The sequence below is a fragment of the Artemia sp. Qi Xiang Cuo genome, chromosome 16, assembly GCF_049724085.1.
Source record: "Artemia sp. Qi Xiang Cuo chromosome 16, ASM4972408v1, whole genome shotgun sequence".
Classification (NCBI taxonomy): domain Eukaryota; kingdom Metazoa; phylum Arthropoda; class Branchiopoda; order Anostraca; family Artemiidae; genus Artemia; species Artemia sp. Qi Xiang Cuo.
This window is the reverse complement of record NC_142809.1, coordinates 31,234,459-31,261,791: the sequence shown is the minus strand read 5'-3', so window position 1 is coordinate 31,261,791 and position 27,333 is coordinate 31,234,459. Positions and strand designations below refer to the sequence as shown.

Sequence of the window (27,333 nt, the reverse complement as noted above, 5' to 3'; positions counted from 1 at the left end):
CTTGTTAAGCGCTCCTTCTGACAACTGATGATTTTTCCTGATCTGTCGTTGACTATTTCTGAGACAGCAGCTTTCTTACCAACGGACTCTTTCAGGATCTGGTAACGCTTGCGGGTATCATGTGAGCGTGCTGCTTTCTCTAACGACACGGTAGCATCTTCCCACATTTAGCGGCGGTCCAGACGAAAAAGCGTTTTACCTGTCTACGCAGCACTTTTGTTTCTTCTTTAGGGCCGCTCATCTTTTGTCTTCGCTCACTGACTATTGACAGGGTCCTAGTGGTAATCCAGTGCTGTCGTTTTTTTTTTTATTGGCCTATGATATAATAGTCCGTCTAAGTCCAACCAGGTTTTAATTTAGACCCAATTTTCTCGGGGGGTGGGTTTTAAAAATAACTAAGGGCGTCAAATCGGGTAGTGAGTTCCAAATTGAGGGCCTGCCGAACTTCTTTGTCTTGGAGCTTACCACTGTCGAATCCTGCCTTGGGCTTGTTTTTTCTCCGAGTTGCAAGACGTAGCAAAATTTTTGCAACAACAAGCCTGTGGTCAGACCCAGACTGCGAGCCTGTGTCCGCGCCGTTGTAAGAGCGAGAGTCCTGTACGGAGGTTCTCCAGCGCTGGCGTACGAGAATGAAGTCTATTTGAGCCATAGTGACACCGTCATTTGAATGCCAAGCTAAAAGGTGGCTAGGTTTGTGCTGAAATATGGTATTGGTGACAACAAGGTGGTTCATCAAGGCGTAGTTTCACAACCTTTTCCCATTTTCACATCTGTTACCTTGTCCAAATTTTTTCAGGACTTGTCTTGTGGTTTTGTCAGACGGACCAACACTTGCATTGAAGTCTCCAGCAGCAATCAAGTAATCACTTACGGCACCAGAAGAAGACAGCTGTTGTAGCACGCCGTAGAAACCATCCTTGGTCGTATCAGCAGCGTCACGGGTGGGGGCATAGGTAGAAATTATCGACATATTTGCGGGGTTTCCTTTTAGTCTGATTCTGGCAAGTCTACAGGAGACTGGTTCCCATTCTAGGAGAGCATTTCTGGTTCTTGGGTTCATGATGAAACCAACTCCGTGGAGTCCTGAATTATCTTCTACTCCGGAGTAGAAAAAATGGAATTGATGTAGCGTTTCAGGAGCTGTAATAACTATTGAGCCAGAACCTGAAATTCTGGTCTCGGATATGCAAAGTATGTCTATGTTGTACTTATCCATCTCATGGACAAGAAAAACTTGCGTGGCTTCTTGTTTGACGGATCTTATATTCCAGCATCCCACATTTATTCTAGATTTTCCCTGTTTAATGACTGTAGTGGGTTTTCCTAGATTTATGGCATGAAAATGATTTTTCGACTTCGCCGCCATATTCGAAGTCGCGTCACCTGCCGGGAACGCCGTAGTATGGTTGGCTTGTTTACTTCTCGTTTACTTCAACCAACTCTTGCGTTGAAGTCTCCAGCAACAATCAAGTAATCACGTGCGGCAACAGAAGAAGACAGCTGCTGTAGCTCGCCGTAGAAACCATCCTTGGTCGTATCAGCAGTGTCACGGGTGGGGGCAAAGGTAGAAATTTTCGACACATTTGCGGGGTTTCCTTTTAGTCTGATTCTGGCAAGTCTACAAGAGACTGGTTCCCATTCTAGGAGAGCATTTCTGGTTCTTGGGTTCATGATGAAACCAACTCCGTGGAGTCCCGAATTATCCTCTCCTCTGGAGTAGAAAAAATGGAATTGATGTAGCGTTTCAGGAGCTGTAAAAACTATGGAGCCAGAACCTGAAATTCTGGTCTCGGATATGCAAAGTATGTCTATGTTGTACTTCTCCATCTCATGGACAAGAAAAACTTGCGTGGCTTCTTGTTTGACGGATCTTATATTCCAGCATCCCACATTTATTCTAGATTTTCCCTGTTTAATGACTGTAGTGGGTTTTCCTAGATTTATGGCATGAAAATGATTTTTCGACTTCGCCGCCATATTCGAAGTCGCGTCACCTACCGGGAACGCCGTAGTATGGTTGGCTTGTTTACTTCTCGACACCCGCGCCAATACAGGGGCCACATCGGTTGCCGGGGACGCCGTAGCCGTTACAACTTTTCTTCTAGGTCTCAAATCCATCGATGTTTCTTGGGAATAGAGTTGACCGCATGGTCCCCAGTCTTGCGGGTCACCCGGATCGCGTTGGCCACCAAATCGCTCGGCGTGGAGCTCAGTGGTATATACAACCTTCCACCGCTTTGAGGTATGCTGACGGATTTCCTCTGCTGCCCAGGGACAGAAGATCGAGCCTCATTGCCTGTAACTACCATCACTGCCATGGAGGTATACAAGCTTAGCTTGACCTTTGATTCCCACCTGGAATCAGCAAGGGCTTCAGGAAGGGGTAAAGCATAGCATATATTAAATACATAACCTAACCTAGGTACCTTTTTTTTGCCCCCTCAACCCCAAAAAACTAAAGTTTAGATCTTTGTCACGAAGTGAGCAATACCTGACAAGGCAGCGAAAACATGTTTTTCATAAAGCATCTTTGAGATTTAAATGCGGTCTTTCTCACGTGTTTAACGGATTCCTGACAAGTACCACAAAAACACTAACAGATTGTCACTGGTGAAGAAACACAAGGTCTTAGAACATGCAGAGGGTTTAAATGAAATTAACATAGATGAACAAAACAAAATAACACTAAACAAGCAATTAATGAGGAACATCTTAAAAGCGCAGAGGATTTGATGAAAATGAGGATTGGGAACCTTCTTTTTTAAATGTAACCTTAATAATTGACTTATTTGGACAATTACACAACGTATTTAAAACTGTAACACAGGTGATGTTTCATGCGTTCAGCCTATTTCTCATAATTAGATTTTTCAGTTTCCATTAGTTCAAGCACAACAATTATAAGATATTGTCTTTTACCTTATCTCCTTTAACCTTACTTTATATAATTGGTAATGTTTGGCAAATACACCAATTTAGTTCCCTTGCTATCAAGCAAGTGATGTTGTTGTTTAGTTCATACTATATTATACAATTTGGAATTTGTATACCATATGCATTAGTTACTTGAAAATCTGACATTACTATTACAAATTATTTGAAAAAAACTACGTTTTCTAAAGAGTTAAAGAGGCTGAGTCACAAGTTCGAACCTTAAAACGTACAGGGATTAGGAGGTACAGTTGGGGGGCTGCCGCCCCCAAAACCCCGCTTCCGTATATGAAAGGGGCTGTGCCCTCCTCAACGCCTCGCTCTTTACGCTAAAGTTTGACTTTCTCACAACTCTTTTTTTTTAAACAATAAAAACTTTAGCGTAAAGAGCGAGGCGTTGAGGAGGGCACAGCCCCTTTCATATACGGAAGCGGGGGTTTGGGGGGCGGCTGCCCCCCCACAGCACCTCCTAATCCCTGTACGTTTTAAGGTTCGAACTTGTGACTCAGCCTCTTTAACTCTTTAGAAAACGTAGTTTTTTTTTCACATATTTTCTGTAGGTTTTTGTACATTTTTTTCCTTAGTTGGGATTTAATAACATTTAGCTGTTATTTACAGTATTCAACGTTGGAGGGCTGCTGTCTTCAATACCTTACGTTTTTGAAAATTCTTGTGGTGCTTTGATTAATACCTGACTAATCGAATCAAAAGAACAGTACGATTTTATTCTTTAAACTTTTCTTTAAGCATGTGGGTATACGGCATGTTATCAAAGCAGTGGAGACTTACCTGTAAGCTGAAGGCCGACTGTGATATTCTTTTGGAGACACCTGTTGAGCCGAAGGATTTAATAGATTGGATTTCAAAAAGAAACTGAGTTTTTTTTTAAACTTTAAATTCAGTATATAAAAAATTTTCTCTGACAGAGAATTGAACCCAGATCTTCCACCTGACAGTCAGGAACAGCGACCATTGTACCACAGAGACACTTGTTATATTATTTTAGTCTCTCGTATCTATTTTTGACGCAAGCAAATCCCCACAAAACTTGATATTTGGTTTTTGGAAAAAAAAAAGGAAGGATCGGATTGAGCTGAAGTTTTGAGGATAAGCTCCCAGGCCCCAGGAAAGCTTATCCTCTAAATTTCATCCCGATCGGACAACGCTAAAGGGGGGCTGTGGTGGGAAAAATTAACATAGGCTCTTATAGGAAAACGAGGTTTTTCGCAAATGTAAATTCGGGGGATAATTTTTTCGGTCTGAAAATATCAAAAGGCCCTAACAGGTCGAATTCCGCTTCGAATGAGTCCTCATTCACCCGGATCCATTGCCAACTGTGGCCTGTAGGCGTGGCTGATAAAAAAAAAAAAAGAGAAATGAACATTAAGTGGCTATATTTGTTTTTTGGAAAACAGGGAAGGAGTGGTCGGATTGAGCTGAAATTTCGAGAATAAGTTCCCGGGCCCTAGGAAAGCTTAACCTCTAAATTTCAACCCAATCGGACAACGTTAAAGGGGGGCTGTGGTCGGAGGGTCGAAACTTCCGGCCCACTTTTACCCATGAAGATAAAGTCGGAGGGGGGTGAAATCTTGCACGTTTCTTAGTTGGAGCTTGGGCTACAAATGCGATCACCGCTGTCTCTCTGCGACCGCTAGGACGCTTAACATTGTGGTTGGTCGCCTCTTTAAAGAGGCACAAGTGTGCCTCCTTGATGTAAACACATATAAAATATAAACAAATCGAAACAGGTTAAGGGCGGATTTCACAAATAGTAAACATGACATACCTTGCTGACATCGGAGCCCCCCCCCCCCCGAAATTGGCACACATGTATATGCTCTACCCACTCTTTACTTGCGATCATTCTGGAAATATTTAGCAAATGATTCTAGATGGTAGAATGTTTTATCCTTAAAGAAGTGTGACCCTTCTAAATAAAAACATACAAAGTATATTTCTCAGGGATTATCTCTGATATTCACCAAAGCTGAAATGTAAAATTTCTGAGCTTGTTAACTGAAATCTGGATTTAATATTGCCATTCAGAAATCTAAAACCCAAATATGTTAAGAGTTCATCTCATAAAAAGGTACTTGGTTTTCAGAGTAGCCGGAGATAAGTTTTCTAAGGTTTTTCATTATAAATATGATGCCCGACTTACTGAAATCAGAGTATTACCAGAATTGTTGATATGCATAGATGGACCACTTTTATACGATGAATAAAGATAGTGCAAACAACAGCAAATCCGTAGATAAGAAGAATATTAATACAGCCGAGTGGATAAGTCGTAGCCACTGTTTACATTCAATTTTGTCAGAGAACAGTATGAAACAGATAAATCATATACTCCATTGAATAGTTTTTATCTGTTCGTCTTTTCATCCACTTAGGCTAAGCACCAAAGTGCACTTGCCAAGTCCGACACTTGTTCCCTCAGTGACATGCTCTGTCAGGCCTACCACATCATCTGTCTGGTCCACCTAAGCCACACGTCTAAGTGCATCTGCCAAGTATAGCTCTCGTTCCTACAAGGGTCATGTTGCAGGTATTAATAAACTTAGACCTCCGTTTTTTTCATCATCCTCGTCGTTCCTCTAGAAGGCTCCCCTACGTTAGCTATTTGGTCAGAGAATGGCCAATAAGTTAGCATAATACTCGCATGATGGTACGATGGCTAGCCTTATTGATTATGCAACTGTTAATTGAAGACTGATAGGATTGATACTGGGCACTAGAGTATATAGGAAAGGTAACCTTCGTTGGGAAAGGCAACTGAATACCTTCTAGGTAGTAATAATGCTGATGGACTCCAGGATAAGAATTTAATAGAAAATTTCCAAGAAAAGGTGAATACAAAACTTGAGTTGAGAATTCAACAAAGTAGAAGATAAGATGAAATAATTTTTGAAAAATTAAGATGTCTGATGGCAGAAGATGAATTGAAGAGGAACTTTAGAAGCACAGTAAGCAATATTGGTTAAAACGCTTTAAGCTTGATAAAACACACAAGGTATTTGTAGAAGAAGTTTCTGGGCGTTAGATCTTACGAGAACACACAAAAGTTAGGGAAACAGAGAAGACTTTAAAGTGTAAAATTAAGGAGATGTGATAAAAAGACCATGAATAAAATTGTCGATGATGAGGAAAATGCAGACAGACGGCGTTTGGCTAATAGTAAGGTATTGTTTCGATGTGTCAGGAAATTGAGAGAAAGCAATCAGTCTGGACTTGTCCCGGATAAAGATAGGAAAAGGGCCTCGATTAGTGACAAGCATATAAAGATGGGCAGAACATTTTGAGAATATTTTAGGTCGAGACAAATTTTTAGGAAATGATATAGAAAAGAATAAAAATAATTTGGAAGGGAATAATAACTTATTTTTGGAAAGGGATTTAACGCTACAGATGGTTATAACATGGTAAATGGATTGTTGAAATATGGAGGCTGTGAAGTTGTGAACAAAGAACCGGACATTACGATTATTATTTTTGAAAAACGACCCTGTAAAGACTTTAAAAAAACAACATTTAGAACCCTTTAAAAAAGAGGTGACAAGAGTGAGGGTATTGATCACCGAGGCATTATCTTGATTTCTCTTGGAAGCAAATTACTTAGTTAATATGATTATCAGACTAGAGATGCTGAAAAAATATTTAAGAGAAGGACAGGGTTGATTTAGGAGGGGGAGAGGATGCGTCGATCAAATCATCACTCTCGGATTAATAATTGCAAATTGCATTTGATTCATTGCTATTTAAATTGTTTCCTATTTTGGCTTCGGAATCTTTGATTTTTCTCATGAAATTTCTCATTCAACTATTTCGCATTTAGGTATAGGATCTAAATGTTCGATTAGGCATATTATTATTTATATAGTAGAAACACACCTTTCTTCCATGTCATTATACTAGCATTAAAATAACCCATAAACCACAATCGCCAGGTTTTCTTTGATTACACTCGATGAAATAGTGAAGATCATTAGCCTATACGGGGTAATTTCCCATTATAATAAGATTTCGATAATTTTTAAACTAATTTTTTTTACTCGTTTGAGACAATTTTGTAAATTTCATTAGCAGAATGCAACTCTTACTAGTCCAAATTGGCAACAATCGTTTGGCTAATCCCTAATGACCTGGTTATCGTAATAATCCATGGAGTGCCCATTGCCAGATTTTCTTGTACTATACTAGCCCAAAAACGTGCAAGACTTTAGTCTCAGTTAAGCTAATTTTGCCATTATACATTAAATATCGCAAATTTTGACCCTAATCTCTACCCAAATGAGTTTACTTTGTAACTTAATTAAATCTAACAATTCTTACCACCCGTAGAATCGTGAATTAGCGGAACCTACTAGAACTATACGGAATTTCTCAGGACTTTCCTGAGCTGGTACTTTTGGTCATTGATGCTAACGACCTTTAGCAATTTGAAGGGCTTTACTAACGTTGGCTGTCAGCATATCTACATTCTATGGGTACATGGTTTTGCATAGAACTTAGGCTATTAAAAGCAGACAAACAGGATTTTAAAATTCGTTTACCTTTTCAGAACTTCCCATATTTCCAGAAGAAAGTTCCACGTAACGCTTAACGCCAGTTTTTAGTGCCTCTTCAGCACATGCCACTGAAAGGGACACGATCCCTTCTCTATAGACGGCTTCGTCTTGACCTGGCTTGGTCTCAGCAGCCAAGTTGATAACAAAATCAAAGCTTCTCATACCCTCACGAAGAAAAACCTTCTCTCTTGATGCTTAAAAAAGAGTAAAAAATGACTAATCTAATGTGCATGCAAGCTTGTCATATTTCATTGCAGCAGAGAAAATGTAGTATGAATATTCGACTTAGGAAGAACATATTTTTTCTTTAAATGAAGACAATTTTTCTTATAGAAAAATTTCCTCGTATTCAATGTCCTGGGCACCTCTTAAAAGGCAAATGGTCACAATAAATAAAAAATTTACAAAATAGGGAATGTACGTATATTCACTAAAATCAGTAGAAAATACCTCAACATTTTCCTCATATCCCTCAGCATTTTGAAACCTCCCCCTCACCCCTAAAAAGAGAGACTAATCCCCAGATTACCATAATTGCTTGCCTATATACACCAATGTTTATAAAAAAAAGATACGTACTTTAAACTTCAGAGGACAAGGACAAAAGATGTTTACTGGGTAAGTATGACAGTTCTCAACATTTGCAGTTTTAAGGTCAAATCAGAGTTTTAACTATAACATATTACCAAATAAAGTTACAGGATTACGTGGGCTAGAGTGTTCTCAGACTCTTCTTGAAGAAATTTCTATTTACTTTCTACTATGTCTCGGTAAAAGAGCATGTAAAAACAGATACTAAAAAAAAAAACTCCGCCTCCCCCTGAAAAAAAAAAACAAATCTAAAAAAAAAAAAAAATACACAGCACCAATTTTTTTAACCCGATGGGCCGAAAGATTTTTGCAGTTTCCAATTAGCCATGTCCTCCAGATGAACCTAGCCCAAACCATTTTATAATAAAAAAAAAGTTCAAACACAGAAAAAATAAACTTTTGCATTCAGAAAACTCCAGGTTGGATCCAAAAACTTACACCCTTAATTAAATCAAACTTTAATAACACAAGAATGAATTTAATCATGTTGTCAACTTTTATTTTTCTTTAGATTTTTTTTTACAAGAAGATGCATGGCGTCAGCAAAACGCCACACGCAAACCACCTAATCATCTGATCATTGCAAATCACCATATTAATTTAATCTACCGTGCTGGATAAATCCTACAATTAGGTTAAAAAGCATACTGTAGAATACTGACATAGCTAAAACGTCAATATACTCCTGAAACAATTGAAGTGGTTCAACAGAACTGATGTCAGGGAGTCCTGTTTGGTACTATGGCTTAAGTGAGGAAAATGAACACAGAATCGATGAAATTTAAAAGAGGGCTCTTAAGATAATTTTTAGTGCATATAGCCCTTATACTTATCCCTTAAAATTGCCAGTTTTAATGACCACATAGAATAGAAGTGGGGCCCTTTACATCATCTTTTGCCGAAAGGCTTTCATTAAGGAGTTGTCTTCCAAAAAGGCAAAATATGTAAGAAGCTCCAAACCGTCTTTTGTCTCTCAGTGACAAAGTGTCTCTCAGTCTTTTGTCTCTCAGTCTCTCATCTCAGTGTTAAGCGCCTCTTTAAATAGTTTTGATAAGCTGTACTCCATTTTAATTTCTTATACGACATTTTAACTAGATACAATCTTTCATTTTCGACTAGATTTTTAATCTTTTGAAAATCGTTGGATATTTTTGGTTTTATATATTGATTAAATGATTTTAATATATTTATTAAACAAAAAAAAATTTCGACTGAAAGTAAGGAGGAACATTAAAACTTGAAAGAGACAGAAACTATTCCGTACATGAGGGGGACTGCCCCCTCCTCAATCCTTCGCTCTTCACGATAAAGTTTTATAGTATTTTTTAAAAAGCTTCTGATTCTATGCGTTTCGGGAGTCGTTCTTAAAGAAATTGGATAAAAATTCAAACTTAGGGTAAAGAGCGGGGTAGGCTACTGAGGAGGGAGTAGCCCCTCATATACGAAATAACTTCTGTTCGTTTTAAGTTTTACCGTTGCTCCTTACTCTCGGTAAAAAAAAACTTGACTTTTATTAAATTTCTGATCGTTTTTCAAATAATATAAAGAAATCTGCCTACTCCTCAATGCAAAATTCCCCAGCCCACGAAAAATTCCTCCATAAAGTTCCCCCCGCGTAAAATCCCCCGGACAATTCCATCATCGCTGACAACACCCCCCCCCCCCCAGGAAATTTTTTGCGGACGATTCCGCCTCAAAAATTCTTATCATATTTTCATTTAAAACAAACCTGTTTTAATTTAATTTCTGATCGTTTTCCAAATCATGCCGGAAATACCCCCCCCCTTTGGAAAGTTCTCTCCCCCCCCCCATGGAAAGTTTCTCTCACAGAAAATTACTCCCCCGGAAGAATTCCCCAGGCAAATCCAACCCCGCTGAAAATTTTCCTCGGACAATTCAACAGAACATCTCCACATTTAAAATTGAGTCGCCAAAGAGAAAGTAAGACGAATAAAAATAAATTCGTATAGGAATGTTGGAAAACTCAATAAATCACAAAAAAATAAATAAATAAACACACGTCCGTGATCTTTCATCTGGAAAAAATTCTACACTTTCGCAGGTGGGAGGTTGAAACCTCTACAGTAGAGTTCTCAGATTCCTTGAATCTAATAATATGATTTTCATTAAGATTCGTTTTTGGGAGTGTTTCCCTTTTTTTGAAAATCAGGCAAATTTTTTCAGGCTTGTAGGTATTAACGGGTGACATTATACTTAATAAATCTTACATATTTGAAATCACTATAAAATGATTTTTAGAGTTTTCCTTTTTATAGTTTCGGTTACTATTGGGCTGAGTCACTCCTTACTTACACTTTGTTACCACGAACTGTTTGATCGTCAACCAATAGACTGTCATTTGGTGTGCTTTCTTATGTTTTGCTTAAGCATGTAGTTTTCTAAGGGCCAAACTGTAAAGCGACAATGAAAGCCCCTAATGGATGGCAAATACAAGCATTCCCTGCTCTTTGTGAAGAGCAGTTAGTTGCTCTTCGTTAAGATGAGCAACTTTAATCAACTGCCTTAGTTGATTTAAGTACTTTTGTGGAATTTCAAAAAGAAAAAGATTTAAATTGCGTTCTTGGAAAGCCAGAGGATCATGATACGTGGTTCAAGTCTATTTTATTTAAATTTCTACCGAAACCTTTTCTACCAAATTAAGATGAGTAAATACAAGCAAAATAAATAAACATAAAATTGAACACTTACGTTTATTTAAAAGGTTGCAACTACTGAATTGTACTTTTGCAGATTCAAAAACACTTGCATGTTTTCTGCTAAGCCATGCCATTTGTGGAGGTACTTTATCAACTACTCTAATAAACGCCACATCTGGTTCTTTCACAAGAAGTTCTACCAAATTACGACCAATAAAACCGCATCCTTAAAAAGAGGAACTAAACGTTTTAGCTTGTTCAAGATGCCACAGGATTGAATAATTGTTGTTCTTCAGTTTAGAGAATACTTACCATTCGACAACTCTTTATATAAGAAAAACACAACTGCCCAAAAAGGGGTGATGACATATTCCTACACGAAATGGAGACAAAGCAAAAAGTGACACCATTTCCAATCCTATTAAGGAAAAACGTCTCTTTGTTCCTGCTTACAGTCACGGAACTGTACAATATTAACTGTAGCGATATCTTCGTTTCACATGAATTCTAACAACATACAAATTTACTGAAAACCCTATTTATAGAGCCACAATAATTATGCTCAAGTAATCTTTTATTCTGGTTTAAAATTTGAGGCTAATTTTCAGTTGTAATACAAGACAGAGCTTGCTTTTGCGCTTAAGTTTTTTTTTTTTTTTTTTTTTTTTTTTTTTTTTTTTTTTTTTTTTAATAGAAATTTTGAACTGAAGAGCACCGCTTCAAAGTGCCGGCAGGGAAAGACTGCAAATTTCAGATTAATGGATAAGCAATATGATCAATTTCTGTGACGATTAAGACATGACATGATAGATTTTCTCCTTAATTGTCTTGTTTGAAGGATAAATAGTTTGCCACCATAGCCTTAGTATTACGGAATTATTTATTATGAGAAGGCTTATTGTTGTCTCAATATGTTGTAATTCTCAATAAATTATGAGAGTTGTTATAATTGTTCTCCTCAGAAGCATGGTATTGCTACATTTTTTAGTTTTTCTTTTGTTTATTTCTTTTACTCCTCAGTATACATTCATATATCTATAAAGGGCATAAATAAGTTATAATCATTAAGACTTTCCCCAATCAAGAATGAAAAGTTGTGTAAAAATACAACTTCAAATAAGGTACTCATATTACCTTTATATCAAGTAAAAACGTGGGAAGATTATAAATTTTATTAAGGGATCTAGAACAATTATATGTGGTTGAAGTGTATCATTTAAATTCAGGGCAATAGACCAACTGAAGAGATTCAAAGTATTTTTTTCTTGGCCAATGAAAAAACTAAGCCAATGAAAAGCAAACAGAAATTAGTTTAAAAAAAAAATCCCCAAATGAAGTTTTTCAAAGAAAAGTAAAGAGCTACATTGAACCAAAGATGGGCAGAAATAAAGTGAAATAATTTGTAAAGCATAAATTATATAAAACACCACCAATAAATAAATGAAACCCAAAACAAACAGAAATTAGAATAACTAATTCAACCTCAAAATGAGTAGAAACTACCACAAAGAAGAGTAGGACTAATTTGTCCTGTGCCTTCTAAAGACTCAAACCTAATTTGTACTTAACAGAAAATAAAATGCATTTTATACGTTTTCTGTTTTTCATCGTTAACAAATCCAAAACTATTAAGACTTTCAGGAATGAATATCAGTATATATATTAAACTGTCAATCCACATTAATTTTTTTTCACTAATCTTGATTTTGATGGGTTTTTTTTCTTTTTTTTTACTGTTGTTATGGAAAATAAAAATAAATTGCTTGAAATACAGATTGTTTTCAGTAAAGTGCAAATTATGTTCTGATCTTAAGAAGACATGGAGTGTGTAAGCCAAACTCTTCTTTGCAGCGGTTTCTGCTCATTTGGAGTTTGACTTGGTTATTTATTATTTTTCTTGTCTTCTTGGTTTTTATCTGTAAGCTGAAGCTTTCAATGAGCATTTAGGCAGATGTTAAACTATATCAAAACAAACTACGATTATTTAGATTGTCAAAAAGGTGACAGCAATGTCTCAGAACAGCTTTCATTATTATGCTGGATCTTTCAAAGTAAGTTGTGGCAGATTTTGATCTAACCAGAAGGCAATGTGTATATGCAATTAATACTACTGCTATGGTTGCTATAACTAATGATGTTAAGGGCATTAAGATGAAACTTTTAGGGAAAGCATAGGAAGAGTTTTAATTAAAAAAAAAAAAAACTATATGCATACAGGTTTTCAAAGGGGTATATAAGCAATATCATAGGCAGTACAGCTCTATCATATATAGCAGTGTCACAGAAACTTTTCAAGAAGCTCATTTGATTGGAAGTTAAAAGTTCTAATGCCTTTTTAAGATAATAAAAGTTCTATAGCTAAAATCATGGAAATGTTGGAGGGCGGGCAATTTAAAAACATTGTTTCAGGGCATAATTTAGACACAAAAATTGGTCATGATGTTTTCATTAATTCCATCATCTCAATTTCAGTTTTCATTAATTAAGACCAGCTGTTAAGTAAAAACAATGTTTGTCCCACCCTAACATGATGTAGTTGAGTACTCTTAAGCAATTAGCTAATTCAGAGCTACATCTGAGCACAGATTGGGTTTTAGTATTAGGGGCGTTTCGGAAGGGGGGGGGGGTGCGGGGAGGGCCGCACCGCCCGCTTCCCCAACTTTTTTGGCATTCGGAAAAATTTTCGCCGAAGGCAAAAATTTTGCAAAATCGGGCGAAATTTAGCAAAATTCTTGATTTTTGCAGAAAATTCGGCATAAATCATGTAGCGATTCGGTAAAATTTACAACGACCCCCCCCCCCTCCAATGAAATGAGCCTCGAGACGCTCCTGTTTAGTATACCTGTTGCTATGCCAGATATTGACTATATATGTGGATGTTAATTAAAAGAGAATTAATGAATATAAGTATGTTACCAGTAAGGTTAAAAGTGGAAATTTATTAAGGTAAGCACATATTCATACTTTTTAAATTAGCCTAATATAGGATTAAATGTGAACAGAAAATAAGCAGTAATATGCAATGATCTGTATTACACAGAGGAATGGGCAGTTAGGGACTCCCCCTCTCCCCCAAACATATTTTAGTCAGTATATTCAAGCCTGAAAGTTTCATTTTCCTAACTTAAAAGCTTCCCATGAGAGCAAAAAGTAGCTTGTCTAGAATCATACCACTGTTTTTTACTATTTCATAATTCAGTAGTTACTTCTGGGGGACATTACATTTTGAGCCCTTAATGGGACCCATAAAGGTAGAACAGTCCACAGTAACCAAAACTTTAAAAACATGTATAAAAAAAATTGTTGGGATTTTTAAAAAGAGCCTGAAACCCCTCAAAATGACCACAACAAAACAGATGTCATTTTTGAGGGGGATTCTAGCTGGATTTTACCAAAACAAATCTGTAGGACTTTTTGAAAAGAGCTAGAAACCCCTAAGAAATAACATCTGTTTTACTGTGGTCATTTTTTAGGGGTTTCAGGCTCTTTTTAAAAAAAACCTACAATTTTTTTTTTTAAACATGTTTTTAAACTTTTGGTTACTGTGGACTGATCTACCTTTTAGGGCCCCATTAAGGGGGCAAAATTCTAGACAAGTTACTTTTTGCTATCTTGGAAAGTGGTTAGGTTAGGAAAATAAAACTTTCAGTATGGTAACGAATTCAAGGCCAAAACCAGTCTGAGGAGGTATTGCCAAGTTATTATGTTAACTGTCTTCTGATTTCTATGTCCTAGAAATTTAGCTAGGGCTACTTTACAGGTCTATATGTATTGAAATTTAAACAAAACAATATTAAACCTTAATTTTCAGGCTTTTAGCTCATAAAATGAAATTCCTGGTATTTTAGTAAAATTTTCTGCCATATCAATGGGTTTTACTAAATTTACGAAATGTATTTGTATAAGAGGTAGGTACTTCAAAATACCTTCCTGGGACATACTTTGGTAAATATTGAGCAGTTCATATAATTAACCTTCAAATAAAGTGAACATACCATTTGATGTCATTTTTATGATCTTTCTGAATATAATAATAGCGTTTCTCACAAATTTAATTTTAAGCCCTTTTAGGACCCTTGAAAATGATATTTTCTTCCTATATGTTTTGGATATAAAATGGGTTAAAACAGTAGCTTCAAATTTACCATTTCATTACCAATCCATTATTCACAAATATTGATTTGTCAAGATTAAGTTAAATAAAAGAAGTTCAAAACAATTTCACCATGTTTTCTTTTTATTCTGTTAGGCCACTAAAAAACTGCTATTTCACCTATATGTCAAAAAATATCAAAGCTGACAGAAGAAACATAGCACTGCCTAAGAAAAGTGCAATGTGGGCACAATGTATTATTTATTTGTTTTTTTGTTTAGACCAGGGCACTTTGTATTGAAGGAGTAATTGTAGAGACTTCAAAAAGGGCATATTCGATTAAAAATCAAAAAGGCAAGTGCCCTTTTTTAATAGTCAAAAGTGATTGGAGGGCAACTAACCCCCCTGCCAAGCCCGCCATTTCCCCAAACAGATCCACAAAATTCTGAGACAGCTATTTTGTTTAATGTAGTAGAAGGGTCCAAAACTTATGTATTTGAAGATGACAACCCCGCCCCCCCCCACCCCCCCCTCAGGGCAAGGGTTGTAAGTTATGCCCTGCGGGCATATAAGGTATATATAGAAAGGGTGATCGTATAAATTTTGGAGGGGGATCATTAAATTGGTAATCAGAAGTTGTAGTGCCCTTTTTAAGATTCAGAGTGATTGGAGAGTGGATACCCCCCACACACCCTGTATTTCCCGAAATGCATCCGATAGAAATTTTGAGATGGCTATTTGTTGTCATAGAAACTTCAAAAAGGGCTCATTCAATTGGAAATTGAAAGGGCTAGTGCCCTTTGTAATAGTCAAAAGTGATTGGAGGGCAACTAACCCCCCTCTCACGCCCATCATTTCCCCAAACACATCCAATCAAATTTTGAGATAGCCATTTTGTTCAACGTAATTGAAAGGTATAGAAATTATGTCTTTGAGGATGACAGCCCCCCAGAGCCCTCAGAGCAAGGGTTGTAAGTTATGCCCTGGGGGCATATAAGGTTTATAATAGAAAGGATGATCGTATAAATTTCGGATGGGGCTTATTGGATTGGTAATCAGAAGTTCTAGTATTCTTTTTAAGATGAAGAGTGATTGAAGGGTGTATACCCCCCCCAACCTCATATTTTCCCAAAATGGACCTGATCAAAATTTTGAGATGGCCATTTGTTGTTGTTGAATTTTTGAAAAAGGCTCATTTGATTGGAAATAGAAAGGGCTAGTGCCCTTTTTATTGGTAAAAAGGCTCATTTGATTGGAAATTGAAAGGGCTAGTGCCCTTTTTATTGGTAAAAAGTTATTGGAGGGCAATAACCAGAACATAATTTGCACTTTACTGAACAAAAAAATGGCTGTGGATTGTCAGTTTACTATACATATACTGATATATATATGTATATTAAAGTTTTAATAATTTATTTATTTATTAAAGTTAAAACATTTTAAACATATTTTGTCATTTAATGTGTATGATGAAAGGACTAGAATGACTTTTGAGTATCCAAAGGGAAAGTGAATGCAAAACAGATATTTTTGTTTAAAAAACACAAGACAAGATAAGTTTGTTCTAAAATAAGATTAATAGCTGATAGTTGTATATTAGGCTATAGCTATTATATTAAGAAATCTATATTTTTTTATGTGCTATATTACTGATATTTTGAAAAAGATGTTTGTTCAAAAGCAGTCCATAGATCACATAACGAGGCCTTTCGGATTCACACAACCCCCCAAAGTGTGGGGGCCAGCAGCATATAAGCTTTTAATGGAAGGTGTGGTTGTTTGAACTTTAGAATAAGTTCCTTTTAGAATAAGTTTTTTTTTTAAGACTGGAAATGTGTAGTTCTAGTTCCTTTTTAAGAGTCAAAATTAATGAACAGCAACCAGCCCTTCCCTCCCCGACAACCTGCTTTCCCCTAACACATCCAAATCAAAATTTTTAGATGGTCATTTTGTTCACAATAGTCCAAAGAGCATATAGTAATGGCTTCAAGGTGGACACAATCCTCCAGAGTCCTAGTGCAAGGGTTGTAACTTATGCCCTAGACATATAAGGTTCTTATGGAACAGATGGTTGTATAAACTTTGGATTGGATTAGGCTCATTTGATTGGCAATCAGAAAATCTGATGCCCTTTTTAGGAATCAAAAGTGAAAGGAGGCCAACAAGCCTCCCCACAATCCTATCATTCCCCAAAACACATCCAATCCAAATTTTAAGAGAACTATTTTGTTCAGTATTATTGAAAGGTCCGGTAATTATGTCTTTGGGGATGTCAACCTCCCCACAGTCCTCAGGTTAAGGCCTGTAAGTTTGGCTATCTGTTCATTGCTTACATATTGTACATGTCACTGAGAAAGGTGTTCATGTTTGAACTTCATTTTCCAAAAAGACAAAGAAAAAACAGTGGAGCCTTTCAGAGAATTTTGAGGAGAGTGCTGAACTCAATCAAAACATGTTATGTGTTTATGGATTGTCAAAAGGGCATAACTCATGAACAACTGGGTATATCAATTTGGAAGTTACAGGCAATGATAAGGGACATGATCAAAAAAGGAATATTTATATGCTACCACTGCTACTACAATTACCAATAGTCCCCAGCATCACACCTATAATGGAAAGCCAACACAATCATTGTTCACCAGAAACGTTTATTTTTTTACCAGCATTTCTCAAATCCCATCTTTAATTTACAACAGATTTGGGCCTGTTCATGAGGTAGATACTTCAGGAGTTGCTGGCTGGACGCTGGTCTTGTTTGTTATCCATCAAGAAAAGCAAAAATCTGGTAGAAACGAAATGGCTGTGGCATTTCAGAACGCTTGCAGAATAGTTGAAATATCTAACAGCTATGTATTCCTAACAGAATTAATTATCAAAATTAATAGTATTTTTATTTGTCATAAATTACTGTATACAAAAAGTAAAAAAAAAAACTCCTTCAGGCAAACTTCAGAAGTTTATTAGAACTGCAGGATCTGGCTATAGTTATTGTGAATGAAAATCAACTTATCAATTCTGTGTGGACTGAGGCCATTTCTCTAATATGTCATGGAAAAATTTATTCTCCAAAAGTAGTTGTCTAAAAGCATACCATGGACAAATTTTTGTTTACGAAAGAAAGGAGCAATATGAGTATCTTTTCTTGTTGTTTTTTTTATCTTCCTACCCTACCAGATATATTTTAGAATAAAGGAAGCATCATTGAAGGACTATATATAAGCTCTTTGTCTATATATAAGTCCCAAAAAATTGCCCTTTCCATTTTCTTCTTCTTTTCTACTATGATGATAAACACACCTGTGTTTACATCTGTTTTTTTACAAACTTCAGCAAGTCAAATGTAACCATTCTCATTGGTTTTCAATTAACAGAAGATGTAATCATTTATCGCTGCACAGGTATGGCCATTAAAAAAATTCTCCTATGAAGTTTATAATCTTGTTGGAAGCCCTTTAATATCCCACACCATGATGCAATCTCGAGATTAAAAACAACCCTTATTAAAACGGGATTCTGGTTTGACAAGCATCATCATAAATAAAAACCACATGATCATCTTTTTCTTGTAGGCTATAACACATTCCAAAAAAGAGATGTTTTAGAAGAAAGGAAACCATTGAGAGACTAAATAAAAAGGTCATCCTTTTTGATCGTTACAAAAAGATACCCTTCTTCTTCTTCTTCTTCTATTTAACAGCAGACGGGCTTTTCAGTGATACTATTTAGCCCTTTTCCTTTTGCTTCATTCTGTGGGCTACAGAGCTACTGGCTTGATTGCCTCATGATTATTAGATATTTTCAGATATCTTTCAGTAGATCTTTCGACTCTAGGAGTTCAATTATGAGTTGATAGATGTCGATTTCTATGCTGTGTGTGCAAGTATAGTTGGCTAAGCTCTTGGCTGATAGTGAGATTTTGTGGTGTTTAAAGCATTTTATCAGTTTACAGAGCAGGGTATGTTGTGCAGACGTCAGCATATTACATTCAAATAGGCAATGGTCAATTGTTTCATTATTCATATTACAATGCCTGCAAAGAGGGGACAGGGGAATTGAACCACTTGAATTAGAAAACTTATACGAGAATGCAAGAAAATTTAGTCCAGTTGTTCCAGAACGAATTCTATGATAAATTTTAGAAAGATACTTATTGGAAAAGGGGGAGAGGATAGGATTAATCTTATTAAAATTAATATCTGATAGCCTCCATCAGTAAATATCTCTAATTGGGATTGGTCTCCCACTTGGCTGGTCAATATTTATAGCATTTTTTGCTATTTCATCAACCTAATGATACCACTTATGCCAGAGTGGCTAGGAATATACTGAAAATAAGTTTTTATGCCACTTGAAACCAGATTATCTATAATACTGAGACAATGATAAGTGTCAATGTCCAACTTATACTGAGGAGCTGAGGCCAGCAACTCAAGGCTGGATAAAGAGTCGGAATATACAATAATATTATCTGAATTTGCAATCAAAGGTTGCTTTTCCTTAATGTGTTCTAATGCCATGATTATGGCATTTAACTCAGCAGACATTATAGATAAATTATTATATAATCTCTCACCCATTGCAATTTTCAGGAGAGGAAGGAAAGCACCACTTGCTACCTTCTCATCCATTTTGGAACCATCGACAAATATTTGGAAATTATTTTTATAGGTAATTGTTTTAAGTTCAGCAAATTTATTTCTGGAAAAAAGTCATGGGGATTAAATCTTCATTTCACTTTGAGAAATTAGTATTTATTATGGGATTTGACCAATTCCATGGAGGGGCTTGGGGGAAAGTGGGTGCAATAGACTTTGCTGGTACGGGGAACTTCTTCTGAATGTTGGCATACTCATCTGCAATGCCTCTATACATGGCTGGATTTCTTAGCCAATTATGTAGGGTGTGTGAGCTATTTGATTCAATTCTTGTAAGATGTTTTGTCAAGAGAAAGCTCCGTCTCTCCCTTTTTGTTGTTAATCCACTCTCCATAAGCAGAAACTTGGTGCTTGTGGGTTTCCTAAGACCAAATATGAGGCGTATTATATCATTTTGTGTTGTTTAAATTTTTTGCATCTGGGTCTTTGCACATGCACCATATACGATGAGCCCATAGTCAATATGGGGTCTTATATGATAATTATAAAACTGGAGTAAGGTTTTCTCCTTACAGCCCCAGGGTGTGGAAAGAAGTCTTTTTAGTATATTTGTTTTTCTATAGCATTTTTTTATTGTATTTGAAATGTGGAGGTGGAAATTAAGTTTTTGGTCAAGCATGAGACCTAGGTAATTAATATGATAATCTTCTGGAATAATTTTTTTATTTAGAGTTTGTTTTGCTTTAACATGGTTTCGCTTCTGGTGAAATTGGATTATTTTTGACTTGGTAGGTGCAATGGGCAAATCTGAATGTTGAGAGAGTTTTTCGAAGTGGAAAAATGGCTTTTGCAGATTTGACTGTGCTATCTCAAATGTGTTGCCAGATGACCATAGCACCAGATCGTCAGCATATTGTAGGTTCGTGTGGGGTAGGTTCATGTCCCAGAGATATAGGGTAAACAGGAGGCAACTGAGGACTGCTCCCTGAGGTAGGCCTTTGGTTGTTGTCTTTTGGGGTGAAGAGGATGAACCAACACAAACAATGAAACTTCGCACTTCTATTAAGGATTTTATAAAAGATACTAGCTTGGGGGGTAGTCCAAGGTTTGCAAGTTTGTTTAAAAGGATTTGGGGGTTCACATTGTCATATGCCCCTTCAAAATCTAGGAAAGCTGCAAACAGGACATTATTTTCTGAGAATAATTCTTTTATTGCATCTGTTAGCAGAATGAAAGCATCTTTTGAGGAGTGGTGTATCCTGAATCCAGTTTGAGTGTGAGGGATCATATTGTTTTTTTCAACAAACCAGAGGAGTCAGTGATAGATTATTTTCTCCATTATGTTCCCCATCACAGGAGTAATCATTACGGGCCTATAGGACTCAGGGTTCTCTTTGGGTTTATTTTTCTTTAGGAGTGGTAGGAGGGACGAAAATTTCCATATATCGGTGAGCTCAGAGTATGTCCAAGCATGAATAAAAACGTTTGGTTGTTCCTGCTTGTGAGAGGTGATGATAGTAGGCATCCCTGTGAACTGCGTATAACCATGGCTGCCAATCCTGTCGGTTCTAAAATGATAAACTATATTATTCATTTAATGTATTCAAAATGGAAAGCTTATGTACTCAGCTTCTGGGTGTGGTTGGTAACTTGGGTTCCTAGGAATTGGGGACATTTTGCTTTAATTATTTGATGTTAGGTTGGTGACAAAAAGAGATGCACATAACTTATCCTTTTCATTATCATTCTCATAGTGTGTATTATGTTGTATAATTTGACAATTGAATTGGATGGGAGTAGTCTTCATCCCTCAGATGTGGCAGATGACTTTATATATGATTGGCTCATGTGTTTCCCTGGAGAGATTATTTGCAAAATTATTCCAGTAATTATATTTAGCATCTATTATAGTCCTTTTTAGATTCGATTCTGCTTGTAATTTTTTTTAAATATGTAGTAGGTGATGTTTTTTGTATGAATTCTGTCCTAACTGCCTTTTTTATTCTCCATTCATTTTGGACCTCATTTGTCCATCATGCTTTAGGAACGTGTTTAGGGAAGGTTTTCTTGGGTATTGTCCTGGGGATAGCATGATTAACTGTATTTATTAGTAAATATGTCAATGCTTCAGCATGTGTGTCAACTGTCGTGTTTGAAATTTATGAATTTGGGGTGAAACTTGTGATTTCATCATTTAGCTTATTTTGGAACATAGACCAATTTGCTTTAGTGTTGATATATTTGGAGGTATGTGGTAGAGTTTCAGCAGGTTCATTTAGGGAGCACACTATAGCAAACTGGTCAGTACACAGACTATCTATTTTATTCATATAAATTTTATTCAAAATATTTAATGACACAATTTTTAGGTCAATTGTGGAGAATCTGCCACTTTTGGGGTTGAAATAAGTATTCAGGTTTGGAGGGGTAGCAACAGCTAATTCATTATTATTTGAAGTCATATGCTCAATCAATTTACCAGCTTTATTTGCTGGTTTATTCCCCCACAAAAGGCTGTGGGCATTGAAATCTCCACAAATAATGATATTTTTTGACATATTAGAATTATTTATATAATTAAAGAAATCCATGGCATCTGTAGTTCGGCCATTAGGGTTGTAAAAGCTTATTATGTAGGTTTTTATATTATTCAGCCAAACACTGATACCAATTGCATCAACATCATTAGCAAAATCTGGAAAATTGATGCCACAGAATTTTATATTATTTAACTAATAGAGCTACACCACGTCCTTTTCTCTCTGATGATCTATCCTTTCTCAGGAAAGTATATCCCAGAGACTTAATTTGTTGATTTTGGGTTAAATGAGTTTTCGGGAGGCAAGCAATACTAACGGAATTATTATTCAAAAAAGATATTAGTTCATTTAACTTATTTTCTGTGAGTGATCTTATGTTCTACTGGAGTATTGACATGTGTTGTGTTGTTGATTTATTTTTCATATGACTGTATATCATTGTTCAGCTTTGTTAAAAGTAAAGCAAGATCTTTTTTTGCTTGAATGAGCATATTATCAGGGATGTAGATTTTTGCCAAATCTGCAATGATTTTTGTTTTCTGTAGTTGATGTATGTTCATGGCCTGAACTGCATTACTGTTTAGAACGAATAAGCATATATTTGGGGATTGCATGTTTGGTTGTGCATCCTGTTTGTCAGTTAAGGAATTAATTCCTGGTTGTGTTTCTGGTTTGTTTCGTCTCGGGAGGGGGGGGGGGGCAGGCTTACAAACTAAACTTATAAAAGGACTCGGGGTGTAATTATGAGTATTTCGATTAGGGATGTTCGGTCAGGGGATTCCAGGAGTATTGTGTCGGCAAAGTAATTTAGGCAGTAGGGTCAGGCGGCTTGGGATGTGTATGTGGTTATATTACGGGCTTTATTTGGTATTGTTGGGCAGCATTTGCTTCCATTGCTGCAAAGGGGTATGGGATGGCCTTCTCTGTTACTATTTGGAGAGTTAGAGCTCTTTTCTTATACGCAGGGCATAGTGATTTATTTGTAGATTCATGTGGGCCTTTGCAATTGATACATGTAGGCTGAGTGCTGTTGCAAGTTGTCAACTCTTTAGGATGGTATGCTTTACAATTACTACACTCTAGGAGAATTTCATTTCATCTGTTTGTTGCGTGTTGCAGCTTGAGACACTTCTGACACTGTGTAGGCTCAGATATGTATTCTCTGTGTGTTTTGATTTGCTCAAATAGTAATAACTTTTCCTTGTTATTAATTTTTTCCTCCATTGTGAATAAGAAGGATCTACTAGTTTTTAGGCCATTAGAGTTAGGTTTGCCAAGTTGGGTAACATCTTCAACTGGGATTGTGTTGCCAGCCTTTCTTTTAACTCCTGAATGGATATCTCTAGGGGAACATTATAAACTACTATATTTGTTGGTGATTGTTTTGGGTTCCATTTAGATGCATTAATTGGGGTATTCAGAAGGGATTTTAGGTTAATTATTGTGTCTGCTGATTTCTGATCTTGGACAGCTATTAGCAGAGATCCATCGTGGTTAATATTAAGAGAGAACATTGATTTTATCAATTTGAAAATTGCAACTCTTATTCCAGTTATCTTTTTTATTTCAAAGGAGGCAGTAGGAGTGATTTCAAGGTAAATTCCTAAGTTTTTGGAGGGAGGATCTTGGGCAGGGAGAGGGGAAATGCTTTTGATTGGGGAGATTTTTTTTCGTTTTTTTAGAGCTTCTAAAAAGGACCTCTTGAAACCCATTATCATCATTTATGGTGACATTAGCCCCTACAATTATCATTGTCCTATTCTCAGAATTGGAGCTATCATTTGAACTTTGAGATAGTGTGCTTGACCAGCCAAGATGGGTATCACTTTCACTGGGATTTGAGGTGGGATCTGGGGGGACTTTTTTTTTGGAGGACTTCTAATCATTGCATATTGGAAAAAGCTTTAAACAAAAAGAAAACTAAAACAAGAAGGGATATAGAATGATATCAAACCGTCTGCACTATACTATTGGGAGGAGAAACACCGCAGTATAGCCCTGAGGATGAATTGAGCAGGATTGGTTCGGTACAACTGCTGATTGAATGCGATAATATTTCACAAGAAAATTTATTTAAATTTCTTATAAAGTTGCTGCTGTTGATGAATGATGAATACCCATCCTTTTTTCTTTTTCTTATCTTCTTCTTCTTCAGTTATAGGCTTCGGATAAATCCATTTAACCTTTTTCGTATTGTCTGATTATGTCAGGGGTATCCTGGGAAATCAAATATAAAAATTAGACTATTATTATTTAAAAATAATAGTTTATGAATCATTGATGAAACCATCTATATTCAGGTAGTTAAAGACAGCTTTGAACAATTTGGCATCGTCAATTGAAGAGTGTCTGCTTTGTGTTAGTTGGTCATTATTAGGGATTAGCTTAAGGCGCTTGAATATAGCAGATAAAGTTAGCCATTCTTTTTTATGGTTGAGAGTTGCCACAGGGCAACCAAAAAGAACGTGGTTGATGGTATCATCATGGGTTTGACATAGGCGGCAAAGAGGGCTTGTTACTGTTGGAGGGGCTGTGTTTTCATAGTGATAAGTTTGGCAGTTAAGGCCAGTAGGATTTGATTGTATTCTGTGGTACATCTTTGAGTCTTTCCGGGATGTAAATAGAGAAAGGTTTGGTAGGCGTTGGTTTGCTAGATAAATTTTTAGGTGCCAATGATTTATATCTCTTACTGGGATAGGCCTTCCAGATACTATTTCAAACTGAAGGGCAGATTTAGCTATTTCATCTGCTTTGTGGTTTCCTTTAATACCCATATGAACTGGGATGTATTGGTATTTATGAATATACCTTGTTTAAGTAGTTAGTTTAATAGTACAAGAGTGGTGGAGTTATCACTGTCTGGGTAGTCTGATACTATGGGTAGATTGAGGCAAAGACTAATTTTGAGTCTGAATAAATTTTAAGAGGTGTGTTTCTTGGAGGGTTTGGCATCTTTATAATGGTTTCCAATGCAATGTTGATGGCAGCTATTTCAGCTGTCATGATACTCACATCATGTTGGAGCCTTTCTGCAGCTGCTATACCTAAAGATGGGAAGTGGACTCCACAAGCAATCCTGGATTCCGTTTTTGAGCCATCCACAAAAATTGGGAGGTGGTGGTTATATCTCTGAGACTCAGATTCGTGGAATAATGATTTTACATAGGCAAGGGAAAGATCTGTCTTAATACCTGGTGCAAACAAAAGGTTCACTTCCGGGTAGTGGTTAGCCCAGGATGGTATCTGGGGGTATATTTGAAATAAAGAAGATGAAGGTAGGGGGATGGTCATTTGGGTGGTTGCAAATTCCCATGCAAGGCCCCTAAAAGCGCCAGGGTTTCTTAGTCAATCATGTAATCTATGGGAGCTATTACCTTGAATTTTTGTAAAGTAGTGGGCAAGTAGGTTTTCTCTATGCATAACAATAGAGGTGAGACCACTTTCGCTGAGGAGGAAATTGATTTTGGTGTGATTCCTGAGGCCAAGTATAGTACGGATCATAGTATTCTGGACAGTCTCCAGACGGCAAAATAGGGTTTTTGAGCATGAGCCATAGACAATTAGTCCATAATGAATCTGAGATCTGATATAAGTCTTATAGAAATTTATTAGAGTTTTTTCATGGCAACCCCAGGATGTATTGAGTAGCCTTTGTAAAATGCGCATTTTTCTGAGGCATTTTATTCTCACATTTTCAATGTGGAGCCTGAAAGTTAGTTTTTGGTCCAGAGTGAGGCCTAGATATTTGATGCGTTGTTGCTCTTGGATGACAACACCATGTTGGGTTAGTAGGGCAAATGGGGGTTTCTCTTATTATGAAACTGTACTAAAGCTGATTTTGATGGGGCGGTAGGTAGACATGAATTGTTGGAGAAGCATTCAAAGGCATAAAGCGACTTTTGTAACTTGGATTGGGCCAGTTCAAAATTATTTGAGGTAGACCATAGGACTATATCATATGCAAACTGAATATTTGTTTGGAGTAGGTTCAGATCCCATAAATATAGCAAAAACAGGAGAGCTGAGGACAGCACCTTGGGGGAGGCCTTTGGAGATAGACTTTTTAGAAGAGGTGTAGAAATTTACTTGGAGAACAAAAGAGCGTTCAGATAGATAACTTTTAAAGAAATTCACTACAGGTAGTGGGAAACCCATTTTTGATTATTTTTGCAGTAGGAGTGGATGTTGGATATTATCATATGCATTTTGGAAGTCCAAAAGGCTGCAACTAGGATTTGGCTATCTTTCAGATACTCAGATATGGCATTGGTTAAGCAAACAAATGCGACAATGGAAGAATGATGTTTCCTAAAGGCTGTTTGGGTATGTGGGATGAGGTGGTTAGACTCAGCAAATCAATACAATCGGGAGTGAATTATCTTCTCATATAATTTTCTCAAAACTGGGGTAATCATAATGGGTCTGAAAGAGTTGGGGTCTTCTTTGGGTTTATTTTGCTTTAATATAGGGATATTGAGTGATGTTTTCCAAGTGGATGGGAAGAAGGAATTACTCCAGGCGTTGTTCAAGAGAGATAAGAGTGCTTTTTTAAACTCGATAGGAAGGTGTTGGAGCAAAGATGGATGGATCTGGTCGAAACCCACAACAAGATGTTTTGGGTTTAACTGAATTGATTGCTTTATCTAGCTCAATCATTGTAAAATTTTGGAGTAGATACTGGGACCCAGGCAAGTCAAAATGAGGTATTAGGCTGATCTGAGGTGAATTATGAGGGGTGTTTCTGAATTTCTTCTCAAAAAACTTTGCTAAAAATTCAGCTATTCTTTGTTGGTTTCCAGCTGCAGACCATTTAGACTTAGCTGCTAATTGAAGGGGTTCTGTGTGGAGAATTTGCCACACATCTTGTCTAGGAATTTATGAATCTTTGACTCTTGCATTTCACAGGACATTGATAAGAGAAAGATTTTGCATGCCTCTTCTTTTGCAAGTTTGATTATTCTCTTAAGTTTTGCCTCCGCTTGTAGTTGTGCTATATATTTTCCAGTGCATGGATTTCTCTTGAAGGATCTGATGGCATTCCTTTTATTGTGCCAAGCTTCTTGGCAAGAGGATGTCCACCATGGCTTGGGGGGTTTATTATTCTTCAATTTATTTGGGCATTGGGACTGGGGTATGGTAAGTTTTGCAGCATTGAGAAGTAGTGATGTGAGACTTTTGGAGAGCTGGTTTTGGTCAGTGGACAGTGAAGAGTAGTCATGGTCTGAGAGAATATGGGAGAAATTTGGCCAATCTGCTTTTTGGCACACATAATGGGGAATGAAGTTATCAATGATGGCTGGGTCAGCAATCTTTGTGCATATGGCAAAATGGTTGCTTAGGAGGTTGTCAATTCTG

At 36.7% G+C, this 27,333-nt stretch overlaps 1 protein-coding gene across 1 annotated transcript in view; it reads right to left on the bottom strand.

Annotated features, from left to right (window-relative positions):
• The window catches only part of LOC148942783 (uncharacterized), a 57,675-nt gene that overhangs the window by 20,177 nt on the left and 10,165 nt on the right, over positions 1-27,333 (bottom strand). The window contains exons 2-3 of the mRNA XM_089102159.1: positions 10,800-10,973; positions 7,485-7,693 (exon numbers count right to left, since the gene is read on the bottom strand). Of these exons, the coding sequence (XP_088958285.1) occupies positions 7,485-7,693; positions 10,800-10,973 (383 nt within the window). The remainder of the gene's footprint in view (positions 1-7,484; positions 7,694-10,799; positions 10,974-27,333) is intronic.